This window comes from Notamacropus eugenii, chromosome 1 (assembly GCF_028372415.1).
Source record: "Notamacropus eugenii isolate mMacEug1 chromosome 1, mMacEug1.pri_v2, whole genome shotgun sequence".
Taxonomy (NCBI): domain Eukaryota; kingdom Metazoa; phylum Chordata; class Mammalia; order Diprotodontia; family Macropodidae; genus Notamacropus; species Notamacropus eugenii.
The window spans coordinates 739,143,313-739,161,487 of NC_092872.1; the positions used below are offsets into that span (position 1 = coordinate 739,143,313).

Genomic DNA, 18,175 nt, shown 5'->3' on the forward strand with positions numbered 1-18,175 from the left:
CAGGCAGAGGGATGGATGGGATGCAGGCAAAGGGAAGGATGATGACTGCAGAGGGTGAATGGATGAGGCTCTCTCATTCCATTGCACCTTGAGGGTGGGGGAGATGGAAAGACAGCATCAGATATGTCAATATCTCTCATATGTTAATATCTCTCCAACCAAAGGAAAAACAGCCCCCCCAATGCAAGGCAGGAGCAGGGAGGACAGACCGAGGTCCCTCAAGCCAGCCCCGATTGGCTGAAGGGTGGGGAAGCAGGAACAGCGCCTCTGCTGGGTCCCCCTCACTGTGTTGTGCTTCTCCCCGGAGACTGTAAATATTGGTGTTGTGACTTAATTAATAAAGACTTCTGTGAGCTTGAAAAATATGTAATTAGGATGAACTATTTTCTGAGCTGCTTGCTTGCCAGGTTTTCTAATTTGGGAGTTTCTGGGTCCCATCCAGGGAATAAAGCTGAAGTCTCTCTCAAGGAGGTTGAAATGATTTAGAGAAGGGGAGAAGGAGACAGGGCTGGATGCTCCTCTTTCCCAGTCCATGGCTTGGAAGCCCTACTCTTCAGCCAGCCCCACTCAAGGAAGCTGTGTGGTGGAAGGGAGAGGAGCATTAGGACCCCACCCTGATGCTGACTTACAGTGGGGGACCTCCCTGAGCCCTAACATTGGGATGGTGACGTCTGCCTTGCCTGGAGCAGAGAAACTTAGAGCCCAAGTCTCTTTCCTTTTATGGAGGAGAAAAGTCCAAGCCAGAGTGGGAGGATTTGTCCAAGGTACCACAGCTTGCCCGTGGATGAGCTGGGACTCTAACTGCCCAGGGCTGTTGTTAGGATACAATGGACGGCATAGGTCTGCATGCTTTAAAATCCCTAATAATAGCTTGCAAACTTAAAGGTTTGCAAAACTGCTTTATGTGTTATCTCATTGGATAGAACATCCTAGGGAGGTCAGTGCTGTTAGCATCCCCATTTTGCAGATGGCAAACAGGCACAGATTAATTAATCAACCTGCCTGGGATGGGGGTGGGGGGAGTCACCCAGCCTGCAACTGAGCCAGGAGTCAAACATCCATCTACTGTCTGTAATGCTGCTTCCCTGCCAGGCTCACCCATCTAAGGGACGATTTTCCTCAAGAAGTCAAGAAGGGGATAATTGAGATGAGGGGCTCTCAGGACTGGGCCCCCTTCAGTGTTCAGACCACATCCTTTCCACCTTCAAAAGCATCCTCTCAATGCCCAAACACTCTCCCTCCCAGGGAGCTGTCCTGAGTTCATCATGCCGGGTTCTGCCAGCTTCCTCCTCCACTGCCTTGGGCATCGCTGACTTGCTTACACTGGACCCTTTTACACACTGGGATAAGAATTGTTCCTGAGTTGTAGAGACTGAGTGATCCAGGCCCTACCTTTGGGGTTTGGGGGTATCCAGGATGAGACAAAGCTCATCCATATTCAGACAGACAGGCATACACTTCTCATCCCACATGAAGACATACAGGCTCAGGTATAGACTGAGCTCCATTAGCTCACATGCACACACATGCATACACGTCCTCATCCACACTTGACCCTCTGGGCAGCTCTGTGCGATGAGGGAGCCTAGCCTGCAATGGGCTACAGCCCCAACAGCTTTCCTGTCAGACGTGTCCTTGCCAATTGGTGCCCAGACTTGGGGAACAGGTTTAACCAATTAGCTGAGTCCCCCATCTGCTGTCTAGGGTGGCCGTGTGTGTCTGTGTGTGTGTGAGCATGTCTGTGTGAGTGTGTTTGTGTGCACATGAGAGTAACTGGTGAAGTTGGGCCTGTGTGTGTGTGTGTGTGTGTGTGTGTTCATGTTCCAGTGGGACAGGGAGTGTGTGGATATGTCTGTCCGTGTGTCCTAATATGTGTGTGCTGATGTGTGCAGAACTCATAAGGTAGAAACATAGGGCTGCCGTGATCATTTCTGACTTGGACATTCTGTAACTTGGGGAGTAGATTGTGTGAGTGTGGTTGTCTAGATTTCTGTGACTTTATACGAATGTGTATGTATACATACATGTGCTCTAGGGATTAGGTTTTATCTGGGGTGAGGGCTACTCTCCCCTGCCCCAGGTGAGGGGTAGGGGGGCCGGGGGCTCGGAATCCAGACTTGACCTCTGCTGATGGCATCTCTTGATTTTTCTCCTACACACATTCTCTCTTTCCCTGATCTATTCTTCATTCTCATTCCAGTATCTGAATGGGGGCCTCTTGCTCAGGGTTCCCTGACTCCAGTCTCCCCATGCTGACTCACTCTGCAAACTGCCTTCAAATTATCCCTCCCAAGCTTCCACTGGAGCCATGATAGAAGAGGCTGCCTCCGGCTAGTGAGAGCCCCAGCCTTGGGAGTTTTCTGGCAGAAGCTACAGACCATTGTCAGGGGGTTCCTGTGGGGCAGCAGATCATAGGATTGTAGATTTAGTTCTGGAAGGGACCTTAGAGGCTATGGGTCCAAATTCCTCATTTTACAGAGAGGAAGACTGAGTCATTGACTTGTCCAAGGTCATGTAAGAAGTGGCCAAAGTGGAATTTGAACCCTGAGTCTTACTGACTAAAGTCAAGTATCCTCACCACTCTACTGACTCTAACCTAGATTGGACTAGAGCTCCATGGTCCATGAACATTTCAGAAGTCCATGAAAACCCTATTAAAACTCCTTTGCCTGGGATTCAAGGTCTTGCAAGATCTTCCTCCTGACCCCCTCGCCCCCACACACCTCTGGCCTCTCTGACCCAGATTCATTTATGGTCAGAACTATGAGAGACTTTACAACTCATCTCATCCAGCCCCCCTCCCAAGGTCACCTGGCTATTTATTGGCAAAAATGGCCCTTGAAATGAGGTCACCCACCTCCCAGTCCAGGGTCCTTTCTTAGGAAAGGATGCTTAGGAAATGCTTCACCTTGACCCTGAGTGAGTCACTTAACTCCTCAGAGATTCAGTTTCTCCATCCGTAAAGTGAGGATTATTCTATCCCAGCATTGTTGGGAAGATCTAATGAGATAATATGCTCAAAGTATATGAAAACTTCAAAGTGTCATATAAATTTAAACCATTACTATTATTATAATTCATTCAGACAACATTTGTTAAACACTTACTATGTGTTGAGGGCTATGCTAGGTACTGGAGATACAGGGGGAAAACCCTCATACTTGACTTCAAAAGGCTTACATTCTTTTGAGGGAAAAGAATAAGAAAAAATTACATATGTAATACACACAAAGTGGATGCAAAGTCATTTCTGACAGGAGGACACTAGCTGCTGGAGCACTGGAAGAATCAGCTACGCTTCCTGTAGCCCAACCTGGCATCTGTAAATTTGGTTTTTAAAAATGTTTTGATAGCTGCATTTCAACCTATCTGGTTTCCTTTCTAATCTCATGTTTTGTTTTGTGTATTTGAAAACACAGTTCCGAGAAAGCTTCACCAATCTGCCCAAGAGTCCCACACAAAGAGGTCCAGTAGTTGTGGCAGAGGAGACAGTCATTGAGCTGGACTTTGAAAGGAGGAAGGGATTCTTAGAGGCACAGATGAAGAGGCAGTGCACTCGGGGGGAGGGCACTGCCTGGGCAAAGTTGTGGAGATGGAAAAATGGGATGATGTATATGATGAACAGCCAGTTGGAATGGAAAATGAGTGACTGATAGTAAAGTGTCTGAGTGGAAAGGTAGCTGGAACCATATATATTGCAAAGGCTTTAAAAGTGGAACAGAGAGATTTTAACTTGATCTCAGAGGCAGCTAGGTAGCTCAGTGGGACAGGATGCTAGGCTTAGAGTCAGGAAGACCTGTGTTCAAATCCAGCCTCGAACATATACTAGTTGTGTGACCCTGAGCAAGTCACTTTACCTTCTTTGCCTCAGTTTACTCATCAGGAGGAGGAAATGGCAAACCATTTCAGTATCTTCCAGTATCTTTGCCAAGAAAACCCCAAATGGGGTCACAGTGAGTCTGATGGGACTAAATAGCAACTGTCAGAGATAATAGGGATGAGTCACCATAGCTTCTTGGGCAGAAGACGAGCATGTCTCATCCATCTTTGACTCCCCATAGTGCCCAGCACAGTCCTGCCCACATGGGGCTCCATAAAGCTTGGTTATTGAATTGCTTGATGGAGGAGGTGGGCTTGTCCTGAAGGACCGGACAGAGGCCACCAGTCCTGAAGGGTCAAGCTCAAGAGCAGAACTTAGCAGTGACAGCCTGAATCTGGAGAGAGTTAATGAACCCTGACCTCTCAGCCAGTGGCAGCCCCTCGATTCATCTTCTGCTTTCCAACCGAGATAATGATTATAATGTGCTTACTACAGCACCTGGAACAACCTAAGTTCTATATAATGTTTATTTTTGTTATTATTTTACCTCTTCACCCCACCGCATTTTTTAGCCACGTGGCCCTGGACAAGTCCTATCATTTCTCCAAGCCTTAGTTGCCTCATCTATAAAACGTAGATTCCCTTGCCACCTACTCTGATGTAAGGAAAATGTTTTGTAAATCACATACAGTCCCAAAGAGTAGGGAGGAAGGGAGGTTGAGGGGGGAGGCAGGCTGGGGACACGGCCAAGCTGGGTCAGAGAGGCATCGCATTCCTCGAGAGTTAATGATCTCTGGGGTGAAGAGTTCAGTGGGGCCCAGGCTGGAGGGTTTGCCTTCCTTCTCCCAACCCCGCCTCCCCCAGGAGATTTTTGCTGATCATCAGGGCAGTGAAGGGCACTTGGGCAGGTTGGGTGGTACCCAGGGGATGCCTTCACCAGGGTTAAGACCTCAAAGAAACAAGAGACTGAATGGGAAGGGACCTTAACGGTCATTTAACCGAACACCGTCTTCCCCAGTTTGTGGGCAGGGAACGGACACCCTGAAAGGAGAAGAGACTCCCTCAAGGTCACGTACATCCAGAGCCAATGGCATTGCCAGTCTCCCAGGTCCATATTTCTTCTCTTATAGAGAAGATCAAAGCATATCAATAGAAAGTTAGCTCTCTGAGGGCAGGAGCTACATTAATCTTTGCATATCCAGTGTTTGGCGCACAGTGGGTTCGTGATAAATGCATACTGATCGGCTGATTTCCCAGAGCACGCTAAAGCCAAGATATGCAGGGTCTCACAGTCAGCCTGTGGCCTTTGATCTTATTCCACAGCCTTGGGTCACTTCTGGAGCGGATAATAACAACAGATCTTTTTGCAATAATGCATTAAGGCCTTCAAAACATTTTCAAGCATTCAGTCAATCAATAGGCAGTTATTAAATTAAAATTTTTAAAAATTTAAAAAATTAAAAATTTATTAAGTGCTTCTACTGCTCTGGAAGGGATGTGGTGAGGTTATCATGCCCATTTTATAAATGATCAAATCGAATGTCAAGTGATTTGCCTGCAGGCCATGAGAGGCAGAGTCTGAATTCAAATCCACATTTTTAGACTTTGAGGGGCTTCCTCATCTATGATTCTAAAAGAGGCCAGGGAAGAGGGTACAGAAGACACATGGAACCTGGGCCTCCTGCTGGTGTTCCATGAGCCCAGGGTCTGTCCCACATCCTGCCCCTTCCTCTCTTGCCTCCACATCTCTTCTGTTGCCTTACATCTTTCAGGGGACCTTCTGGGGTGTCAGAGAAAGGAAGGACTCTTGCTTGCCTCATCTGGAATATGCTAAAATACCCTTGGAGGAACCCCTCTTCTTTTATGCCTCAGGAGCTCCAGGATGGATGAGGGTAGCTTCTAGGCTGGGACTAAATCTTTAGTAATAAATCTTGGATGTGGAATTGGGGGTGGGGAATATGTGTATATGTATGTGTGCATATGTGAAATGCTGAGTCACTCATCCCAGAGTAGACTCAGAACTATGTAGCAGGAGGGAAGATGCTCACGGGATCACAGACGAAGAGCCAGAAGTCCTCTGGTTCATTTTCCTTGTCAACAGGGAACCAAGACCCAGAAAAGTCCAATGACTCACCCACAGTCACACAGGTAGCCAAAAATAGTTGGATTGGGATTCCAACTCAGGGTCTCTGGCTCTAGAGAGAACCATGTTATTTCCCCTGCATCATGCCCCTCTTGACACTGAAATGAGGAATGATTTCAACCCAGGCCACAATGGACTTCAAGGCTGATGTGGGGTCAGGAGGGTGCTTACTATTCTAGAGGGAAGAAACCCATTGTGGAACAGCCAGGGACACATGGACTTGGTGTAGATGGAGCCCTCTTGTGCACTAGGGGAGCCCCCTGTTGAAGAGAACTTGGGGGCCCAAGGAGCTCCATGATGGAGAGGGAGGCCTGACTTTGGAGTTTGGGGATCTTGGTCCCAATCCCAGTCTGGTCACTTACTAGCTGGTGAATGACATGGTGGCCATGTCATTCAAACTCTTGAAGTCTCCATCTCAGTACTGATAAAATGAGGGAGCTGGAGAGATGGCCTCCAGGGAACACTGGCTCAGGACTCAGAGGGTGCCGACTGTGATGTGGTTTATCACTCAACTTCCCTGAGCCTCAGTTTCCTTTTCTGTAAAATAAGGAACTCTAGCTCCATGACCCTATAAATGACAAAGATTCTTTCATGTTTGGTGAAATCCTGAGAAGGGAATCATTCTCTCCATTCTTCGCTCCCTGCTCTGTCCTCCACGATTCCCCTTCTCTCCTCTGTCTGGCTGTCCCAGGAGTCCTCAGGGAGCCAGGCCTCAGGGTTGTATGACCAGGGGTTCAGGCATCTACTATTGCGACCCTGCTCCTGGAAAGGGGGCTTCCAAAGCCAGCCCCTGTGGACTGCTCCCTCCAACCACCAACCCCCACCCCAGGCTGCCCTGATGGATCCCATCCTCCCTCCCCATCCAAGAAGCCAAGTCTTAGGACTTTAAACCTTGGTGTTTATTGGTGTTAACATAAATCACAGAGAATGAGAAATTGATTCAGAACATTAAAAAGACTCTGTGCCCATGGTTGGCAAATCCCCTGGTCTGGCCAAGGTAAATAGGGAGGTACAATTATTCACATTGAGCCCTGGGCTGGGCTGGAAGACAATTGGCAATTTGGAACAGCCTCCCCCCTCCCCGCTCCCTCCGCCCCAACAGAACATGAAGGTCACACACGTCGTGTTGAGGCTGTCCAGATGAAGGATCCAGGCTGTGGCAGGGAAGGAAGATGAGGGTATGATGGGCAGACATATTGTTCCATCCTCCAGAGGGCAGATCTCTTAATATCCACTCCTTGGGAGCTGGTCCCTTTGAGAGACCCAAATGGGCCATCCTTCCAACCTGGGCAGAAGATGGGAAACTTCTACCGATGGGCTGTTGCCCAGGGTGGGCAAAACCCTGAGTTCAGTAGTAGCTGAATCTGCCTCTGCCCATCTGATCCCCAGATTTGGCACCATTCACCAGTCTGGCAGATCAACACTGAAGATGCAACAGAGCATCCTACCCTTTTCCTTGACTGCCAACATTCCTTTCTTCTTGCCTGGGTAGAAGTGGGGAAATTCTGGGCCAGTAGTTATCTGCAAGGCTGCTTCCCCAGCAAGGTTGTGGAGGGGCATGGTGGACTAGAGTGGTTGGAAGGCAGATTACTCCTCCACCCATCTTTACCTTGTGCAGAAAGGAGGTCTCCACTGCCTTCACCACCTCCCTCATCCTTCCTACCTTCTAGAAGACACCTGACTTAGTTAAGATTGCTAGAAATCAGTTGGAAGACAACGGAAAAGAGATGGCCAGAATCTGAAGACGCTGGCATGGTGGGGTTTGGTGGCTCCCTTCCCATCTCCTTGGGGGATGTCCACTAGTAGCCCAAGTTTCCTAAGGTACAGTGCACAGTTCTAGCTCAAGGGGGACAGGGTAGGACTCCAGGCGCTATGTTCAGTCTCTTGGAAGGGAAGCTGGGGGCCTCCAGTTCCCTGTGCCCACAGGTGGGCCTACATGGATGCACCCAGATGTGGTCCACCAAAACCTTGGGATTACAGGAAATTTACATTATAGTGGAATTGGCTCTTACAGGGAAGGAAACCCAGCTCTAGGCCAGCTATATTAAGCATCCCCCTACCAGGGATTGGGGTGGGGGTGGTATACCTATGGCACTAGGTCCAGCCCAACTACCGAACAGCAGGCCATGCCTCCTTCTGCCCAACACACAGACTTTGGCCTCTCTACTTGGTTCTCTGGGGTATCTCTGTCCCTGGATACATCCCAAAGGGCTCACAGCTGTGTCAAGGAGACTGGGGAGGGGGACTGGGTTGGCACGCTTGCCTCCAATAGCAAACCAAGAGAGTACCTATTGTCACAAACTGACATTTAAAAAGAGAGAAAAATCTCACACGCCATCTTGGTCCCCAAGGTATTCCCTGTATGACTTCCAGCAAGTTGCTACCCTTCTCTGGGCCTTTTTTCCTATCTCAGTCTGGTAGGAGGCTTCCTCCTTAAGAAAAGTGACCTGTCACCCCACTGCTTCCCTGGGCTGGTGGAGCTCTGGTACCCATCTTGGAGCCAAGGGGACTAGACCTGTTTTTCCTCTCCATCCCTACAGGGCACAGTTTGGCTCTTTTCCCAAGTTGGATAGAGTGACCTTGTTCTAAGCCTATCACTCTTCACAGCAGACCAGGGCATCTCCCAGGAGACCAAGCAGCAAGATAAGTGAATAAGAAATTCCAGGTGGTCACTCCAGGCCACAGTAATCTCTCCTTTTTGAGCTCTGACTACATTTAGGGAGTAGACCAAGGGCTCCAGGAATCCTGAAATCACAGTTAAAATTTGGCCTTGCCTGGGGATCACTCCCAAGAAGCTAGTATTGCTTTTGACAGCTGAGGCATCATTGTTCCCAAAATAGGGATTTTTTCTTTCAACATAATCATTGATAATAATAGTTGGTCCTTCTAAAAACAACCCTTTATGGGATCTGTCCAAACAGATGTCAGCCTATACCTTTCTGTATTCAATTTTGAACAGGAGACAAAGCATCAAAGACTCTAAGAGCTGCAAAGGACTTCTAAGATCCACTGCCCATTTTACTGATGAGGAAACTGAGGCCCAGAGAGGGGAAGTCACTTTACTAAAGTCACAAAGTAAGTTGGTGTAAAAGCTAACCTGGGGGTTTCTGTCAAAGCATCCAGAAACAGCTCTCTGTATCCCTGGGAACAAACCCACTTGGGGAGGAGAGTAAAGGAGAGGGGGAGGAGAAAAGAGGGGAGGGGAGAAGCTTTGCATGTTTTCCCAAATCCAAAGGAAGTCCGGGTCTAAGGGGGCAGGTTGTTGTTTAGGCTGAGCGATCCAGAAGGAAATAAACACCAATTAGTCCAAACATTCTGGTCAGTTGCATATCCATCTTGAGGCTGCCTTATTGGTCACACATGGTGCCTAGCTCCATTGGTCCTCCTGAACAGTGGAAGGCTCAGTTCCATCTTTCCTGGGCAGATGTGTCCCAGATGGCTTTTCCTAAATGGTCCCCATCCCAAAAGGGTTGGCATATCCTCAATTCCTAGGTCTCTCCTTCTTGGGAAGGGAGTAGAGGGGAATTCTTTCGACCCCTGGGGCTGCAATGGCTTTGGAGGCTGGAAGGAACCAATGTATGTGTCATTTTCAAGGATTTAGATGACCTTGTTTCCTTCAAGTCTTGGCTTATTCCTGGTAAGGGTAGAGTAAGGACAAGCAGAGGAAAGGGGACTTCAGAATGCACTCGTGTAGCTAGGATGGTTGGACAGGCAGGCAGGTGCCACCTGAGGTTTGGTTAGGGATGGACTTCCACAGGGGGAAGGGGTGCCAGGCTGTCCTGGAAGGATTACATGATCTGAGCCATTGGATGTCTCTGATCATGACCCTTCTGGCTAGAGTTTTGGTCTGGAGGCTAGGTCTAGTCTGTCCCAAAAGGCTCAGGGAAACACTCCAGAGCATCAATCCCAGCATGGATTGCAACCCTGGAAACTTGCTGTCATTTTTCTTCCTCCATGCCCCAGCCCCCTCCAATTTGGGCCACTTAAAATCCCTATCCCTAGACTGTATACAAAGTGCCACTGGTGTCTTCTTCCAGGGATGGTTCAGTTCTCTGTTGGAAGCACTCAGTTGTAAGGTATTTCCAATGTTATCATGTCCTCAGTAGCCTCCCTTCCCACCTCCCTTTCCCAAGTCACCAAAATGGAGGCTCCCAGTCTCCTAGAAGGTCTGGATTTTGGTTTGTTTGGTACCCCTGATCACTGACCTGTAGCTTCCCCATCTGGGGGGCTCCAGAGGCCAGAAAGCTGCTATTGAGGATAGGGACATGCTTCCCTGGTCCCATTAATGGGAAGGCCCCAGGATCTCAAGTTCCAGTCCAGTTGGATTCCAGTCTTTAAGGAAGGGAAAGGAGGGTAGGGGAAAGGACACATGTAGCATCTCCTGTTTACTAGGAACACCAGGTTAGGCAGGGCAAGATTGGGCTACAGGGCTCAAATTTTCTGCAGAGGACATGTGATATAGCACCCCCCACTTTACCAAGTTCATGTGCCCAGTTCCCATGCTCATCCACCCAGCTATGAAATGGCTTCTTTGCAGCATCAACCAGTGTTAAGACTCAATTCTGACTTTAAAAAACCCAACCAAACAAAAAGAAACAAAAAATTTAAAAATTCCAGCACCCAATTTCTCTCCCTAGAGCACTCTATAGATTTCTTCCCAGTTTCACTCATGATTATGCTGGGATGGGTTCTGTAACGTCCCCACCAGGGCCCAAAATGCACTTGATTATAATATTTCCTTTCTATAAAATCTGATTCTCCCCTGCATTAGGCTTTCCCCCCACCCCCTTCTCTCGCTATGTTAAAATCTGATTGCCTTAACCTCCCAGCCTCTTGTAAGGTGGTGGTTCTCTGAAAATGTTACTTCCTTTCCAACATTAGTGATGTGGTATTAGCTTGGAACTCCTCACTCAACTACTTGGAGTCTGGAGGGCGGGCCGACATTTCCTCTCCCCAGCCCTCACCCTATCTGGTCCTCTGGCTCAGGTGCCTCTCTGGCCAGAGGACCTGCTTCCACTCACAGGCCTTTGTTGTATACCACTGTCCTACTGGCTGTGGCCAGTGCAATCTCTGGCTCCAATTGGGATGTTTCAATCTGAAAAAAACAAAAACAAGTAAGCGGCCAGGTGAAAAATAAGCACTACAGACAGGAAGGAATTAACTAGTGATGCTTAGCACATGGGGCTAAAGACTGACAAAGGTGAAAGAACTTTAATATTTAGATCAGTTCTTCATTTAGAATGTGTTTTGGAGTGTGGTGGAAGGTGTTGCTCTAATCCTAATTTCTGCCAGACCACTTTTCCCCCAGAAGTTTGTTGTTGTTTTTTTAAAATCAAATAGGGAGTTCTTTCCTAAGTAATTTAAGTTTTCTACTGTCAAATATTGGATTATTGAGTTCCACTGTTTTTGATTCTCTCTTGTCTAGTCTGCTCTATTAATCTAACTCTCTATTTTTTAACCCATAACAGATGGTTTTGATGATTGCTGCTTTACAATATAGCCTGAGGTCTGGAGGTGCTCTTTCCCCTCCCTCTGTACCTCTTTTCATACTTCCTTTGATATTCTAGATTTTTTGTTTCTCCAGATAAACTCTGTTATTATTATCTCAAGTCCTATAAAGTATCTCTTTGGTAATACAATTTGGCATAATGCTAAAAGTGTAAGCTTGCCTGATATTATTGTCCTTTTTATTATATTGGCAGAAATGTATTAGAAGAATGAACAAAAATCTTACAGTATATGTGATACTCCACACCTGTGGATCCCCCACCTACACAAAAAAAATGGGGGAGGTGTTTCTCCTAACTCTTCTTTGGGGTCAAATTTATTCTTTGAAATTTTGCAACATTCATTTTCAATTGTGGTTTTTATTATTTTCCATTTACATGGTTGTAGTTAGTGTTTCAGGGGGTGTTAAACTCAAACAGAAACAGGGGTCACTAATACATAATTTACATGATTTAATTTTGGAATGTAATGTTATCTATATTTTATTGTACTTTTTTATTTATTTTGCTAAATATTTCCCAATTACATTTTAATCTAATTTAACACCTCTGGAATATATTATTTTCTTGTTTCTGCTTACTTCACTATGCATCAGTTCATGTAAGTCTTTTCATACTTTTCTGTACTCGTTTCTTACAGTACAGTAACATTCTACTACATCTATTTGTCACAAATTGTTTAGCCATGCTCTACGTGATGGCAAATAAAGTGATTTGTCTCCGATTCTTTGCTACCACAAAAAGTACTACTATAAATATTTGGCATATATGGAGCCTTTCTTTTTGTCAATGATCTCCTTGAGGTATTTGCCTAATAATGGCATCTCTGAGTCAAAAAGTATGAACATCTTAGCCACTTTATTTGTATAATTTCAAATTGCTTTCCAGAATGGTTACACCAATTCACAGCTTCACCAACAATGCATGAGTGTACCTGTTGTCTTCCCATAATGCCTCCAACACTGACCATTCACATCTTTTATTATCCTTGCCAATTTGCTGGGGATGAAGTGAAACCTTAGGGTTGTTTTGATTTAATATTTTCTTATTTTTAGTGATCTAGAGCATTCTTTCATGTGGTTGAGAATTGTTTTTAAGTCTTCTTATTTGTTCATATCCCTTAACTACTTATCTACTGGGGAATGACTTTTGGTCTTCTATATTTCTGTTGGCTGTTTATGTGTCTTGGACAACTATACCCTTACCTAAGGAATCTGACACAAAGATTCTTTTTTTCACAGTTGACCAACTCCCTTCTTATCTTAGATGCATTAATTTTGTTTGTGCAAAGACTTTTCAATTTTGCATCATTGAAAATGATTTATTTTCTCTTTTGTAATTGCCACATCCTTTGTTGCTTCTATAACTGGGCCTTTGGATACTCTGGGCCTTGGTCTCCAGCCTTGCAAAGACTTTAGCTGCCCATTCTGCAGACTCTAGGTCCGGACACCTGCTCATTTCTCTCTCCCAGTCTCAGTCTTCGCTTAACCAACCCTAGTCTACTCCTGACTCAACCTACTCCATTAAAATCTGGATTTCACAACAGATAAACCACAAAAAAATATTCACTTCACAGAAGGATTCCCTGCTGGGCTCCTATGTAGGACCATGCCTCCTCTTCTCTTGGTGAAAATGATGTCTGCTATTTTTACCTTATGTGTAAAATATTTTTGATATTACAAATCTGTAGTGGTGATAGAATTCTGGAAAGTCATCCCTTGGTTGGGGGAGGGCGAGTGCCCTGGAGATGAGTCATCAAGATGATGGGTAGGGTAGGAATCTGCTTACCCAACCAGGACTTATCAGTCACTTCTGATTTATATACGTTGTCTCTCTCAATGAAGTGTAAACTCCTTGAAGACAGGGACCATTTTTGCCTTTTCTTTGCATTCTCATCATTAAGTGTAATGTTTGGAACATAATAGGTACTTGACAAACGCTTATTGGTTGGATGACTGGTAAATTGAAATGAACTGAGAAAGGGAGATACTCTCCTGATAAGGGAATCAGGAATTTTAGCAGGTGGCTTAAACAGGCACCATGAAATAGGAAGAGATCTCAGGCTTAGAGATATGAAGTTGGAAGGGACACCAAAGGTCATCCAGGCTGCTCCCTCCTCATCTTACAGATAAGGACATTGAGGCCCAGAAGTCTTGTTCAAAATCACAGAAGTAGTAAAAAAAAAAGGAGCCAGGATTTGAAGCTAGGTACTTTGATGTCACATCTTGTCCTTTTGGTGCGGAATCTGCTTTCGCCTACTGACTTGGGAGGGAGCTAATTTGATAAAGTTGTGCCCAGCATGAAGTCACATAGTTACCGATGAGACTGAACCCACCAGCAGGTTAGGACAAGCTCTGGAAGAGCTGAACTTGATGGTCAGTGGAAGTACTTTTGATACTTGTCTAGAGAACTGTCCTAAGGACGGGGGAGGAGCAAGCACATTTAAAGAGAAGGCAAAATTGTAGATATTTGCAGGTGATTGGAGGCGTTACTCAGCCCTAGGGATCTTCTAAAATGAACTGGAAAGAATTAGTAACTTCAACAAAGTAGCAGTATATAAAATTAGCTCAAAAAATCATCAACCTTTCTGTATATTACTAACAAAACCTAATTAAAAGGAAAGAGAAAAATTCCACTCAAAATAACTACCGAAATGTTTGTAATATATGGGAATCAACCTACTGGGGCATACTCAGGATTTGAATGAATGTAACTACTAAGTGTTCTTTACAGAAATAAAAGAAGGAAAAAAACACAGTTAAATTAAAAAAAAATATCAAATAAAAGAAGGCACATAATTGGAAAGATTTTAATTGTCCATGGTTGGACAGTGCCAATTTAAAAAAAAAAACTGAGCATACTACCTAAAATTAATGTTCAGATTTAGTGACACACCAGTCAAATCATCAAGATATTATTTTTTAAAAACTAAACAAAATAATAAAAAAATTGACTTCAGACAAACTGAACAAGGCAAAAAGGTCAAGGAAGGGGATAGGATTTGTGGAGCTAGAGACATAAACCCCTCTGGGAACAGGGATTGTTTTTTTAAAATTTCATTCTGCCTCTGGCATTTAGCACAGTACCTGATACACAGGAAACCTTTTAAGAAATCCTTGCCGAGGCCTTCCCTGGATCTTTACTTTCTTCTCTGTGAGATGGAGATGATTTGCTCCCTGCTCATTAGGTTTCTGTGAAGACTTTGTATAAGATAAAACTTTGAAAAATATAAATCGTTAAGCAGGAAGAATGTGCCATCATCATCCTAGCTGCTATTTTAAATTTGGAGCCTAAATCAGTCTCCTATGAATTCTGTAGGATAAGCTAAATTCGATAAAAGAAGTGACTGTGTCCTCTGTGGCTTTTTTGAAGTCTCTGAGCAGTGCCTGGATTTAGGAGAGAACAGCCATGTAACCTGCTGGGTCCTGGGTGTGAGACATCTGGATAAATGGCAGTAAGGGCAGCTATTTCCTCACTGGACACTAGTTTGGGAGTCAACAGATCTGGATTCACATCCTACTCCTGATGCTTATTAGCTGTGTGCTCTGAGCTGTCACCTCACTTCTAGGTCTCAGTCTTCTCATCTGTACAATATAGGGGAGGGACTAGACTGATGACCCCTGAGGTCCCTTATGGTTACTTCATAAATGACTTGTTGAACAGAATAGATGGAATTTCTAAAGTTCCTTCCAGGTCCACAATGGCTTTCTAGATCTCTCCCCTCAGCACCACCTTAACCTCCTTCTAGTCTGGCTCCACTGCCAGAAGGGGGATGAGAGAGCTAGGCCAATCATTTCTCAGTTCCTTTCCCCTTATACCGTTTGCTTTTTATTAGGTGGCAAAATGAGTAGGGCACTCAGCCTTCAGTCAGGAAGACCAGAGTTCAAACCCAGATTCAGACACTTAGTAAGTTGTGTGGCTCTGGGCAAGTCACTTCACCCTGTTTGCCTTGGTTTGTAAAATTTGAAAATATTAATTATTTGTCTTGCTTTTCCCAACTGTAAAATTTGAAGAATAATAATTCTCCCAAGATGAAACGAGATGATATTTATAAAATACTTAGCATGGTGCCTGGCACATAGTTGGTACTTGATAAATGCTTGTTCAATCTAAGATCTCCTCCTGCTCTGGGTACTCTCCAACTTTGTCACTCGTGCTTCCTAAAATGTGGGGCCCTGACCCTGGGCTCAACAGGGCAGAGGGCAATGGGAGATAGTCAGTTCCACCTCCTGCAAGAGAGTCCAGGTGACCACTTTTCAGGGATGACGGAGAGGGATGTTTGTCCACCACCAAGGGACCTTCCAACTAAGGACATCCTACAATTTTCCCCCCAAGAATATCTAAGCCCAGACTGGGCACACAGGAGGGACTCCGTACGTGTTAGCTGTATTATATCAATCAGCCCTTCATCTCCTTCCCCAGCCTGTGCACATAAACCAACTTCATGCAGAAATTCTCACTTCTTCCACTACAAATTCTTATCTTCAAGCTTTGGCTCAGGGAGACAGTGTTGGGAGAACCTGGGATCAAATCCTGCCTCAGTTACTTACTAGTTGCATGGTGCTGGGCTACAGCTCTTTGCCTCAGTTTCCTCCTCAGCAAAACAAGGGGGCAGGATAGACTCAGGATCGTAGAGAGTTGGAAGGGAACTCAGAAGCTACTTCTGCCAAGATTACTGGCTATTACGAATGCTTCTAGCTTTAAATCTATGTTCCTGCGCCATATTCTCCAGGAAGTAGCTATGAATGTCATCTCTCTCAACTTATACTGTATTCAGGTTGTATTCCCCCAGTACCAGGTGGGCAGAAATGTCTTCCCTTTTCTACCTGGGCCCTCAACATGGAGCACCTGCCCTCTACATAGTAGATTCTTCAAAAACATTGACTGAATTAAAAGTGAAAATTTTCTGTGGCCTTTACCCTTTCTATGTGGCATGGTGGGTACCACAGAGCCAAGGTTGGCCTGGGACAGCTGGGACTGAAGATACCTACAGAGGAAACAGTTAGGAAGAAAGAAAGGTGCTGACTGGAAAAGGCTCAGAAATTCGACTTTCACTCCTTGGGGGAGAGGGGGAAGTGAGAGGTGTGACCATCATCACCATCATCTCTGTTATTATTAACAACTTATACAGTATCTAAGTTTTGTAAAATATTATAAATATGATCTAATTTTATCCTGGAGCATCTAGATAGCATAGCAGATAGAGTGCTGGGACTAAAGTCAGGAAGACTCACCTTCCTGAGTTCAAATCCAGCCTCAGATACTTACTAGCTGTGTAAGCCTGGACAAGTCACTAAACCTTATTTCCCTCAGTTTCCTCATTTGTCAAATGAGCTGGAGAAGGAAATGGCAAACTGCTCCAGTAACTCTGCCAAGTAAAGCTCAAATGGGGTCACAAAGAGTCTGAAATGACTGAATAACAACAAAATTTAACCTCACAGCAACTCTGGGAGGTAGGTGCAATTATTATTCCCATTTTACAGATGAGGAAACTGAGGCAGAGACAAGTTAAGTGACTTGCCCAGGTTCACATAGCTAACAAATGTCTTAAGTTGGATATGAATTCAGGACTTTCTGACTCCACAGCCACCATGCTTGCCCTACAAGGTCTCAATGAGCCCAAATGGGGTCTAGGAAGTGGTGAGGGATACAGACAGGGAGCTTTTTCATGTCAATTCAACTCAAATTAGTGCATTAGTAAATGCACTAAATCACTGAATCACCACAGTCTCCCAGTTGGATGCAGACTCAGATGCCATCTGGTCCAATCTGCACCTGACCAAGAATCCTCACTCTATCATCCTTAACAAGGGGACATCTGGCCTCTGCTTGATGACTGCCAGTGAGGGGTGGCCCACCACTTCTTGGGGCAGCCTATTCCACCCAGGAAGGATCTGAACTATTAGGAAGTTTCTCCAAAATTTTGCTCTCTGCAACTTCTACCCATGGTGCCTGGTTTTGCTCTTGGGGCTAAGCAGAGCAAGGCCAGAATGTTTTGTCCTTATTGAATCCATGATGGCTCCCAGTGATCGCTGTTTTCCTTTCTAGGTGCTCATGAGCCATCCCTTTAATTATTCATTTTAGAATGCTACTAGTAATCGAAGCCCAGCTCACTGACCAATAGTTTATCCTATTGTCCTCCTCCTCTTCCTTCTCCTCCACCCCTTTGGAAAAGAGAGAAAACTTTTACCTCCTTCAAATTCTGCAGTGCTTTTCCACAATTTTTTTAATGAACATTGTCAGTGATGAAGGATCATACTGGATGGCACTTAGCTGTGCTAATGTGTCCAACTGGGTGTGCTACATCTGGGCCATGGGAAGAGTCCTGGTTCTGGGGTTAGAGGACCTGGTTCAGAGGACCTGGGACTTTCTGCTTACATGACTTTCTGAAAATCTGGGTCTATTTTCCTCAGCTGTAAAATGAGGATGGGTGTGTGTGTGTGTGTGTGTGTGTGTGTGTGTACTAAATGACTTTGGAGGTCCCTGATTTCTCTCTCTCCAAGAGTCCAAGATCCTTCATCTCATTGCTCACATGAGGAAATCATAGATCTGAGGCTGAAGGGACCTCAACAGTCCCTTAGTCTCAATAGTCATATAGTCCAACCTCTTCCTTTTACAGATGAGTAACTGAGGCTCAGAGAGGTTTCCTGAAAGACACCCAGGTAGTAAGCTCCAGAGTTTGGATTGGAACTCCAAATCCAGCAC

At 45.3% G+C, this 18,175-nt stretch overlaps 1 protein-coding gene across 1 annotated transcript in view; it reads right to left on the minus strand.

Moving 5' to 3' along the window:
* Positions 1-6,844: 6,844 nt before the first annotated feature.
* Positions 6,845-18,175, minus strand: part of SFXN5 (sideroflexin 5) — a 205,074-nt gene continuing 193,743 nt past the window's right edge. Inside the window, exon 14 of the mRNA XM_072627630.1 lies at positions 6,845-11,058. Coding sequence (XP_072483731.1) covers positions 10,981-11,058 — 78 coding nt within the window. The 3' untranslated portion in view covers positions 6,845-10,980. The remainder of the gene's footprint in view (positions 11,059-18,175) is intronic.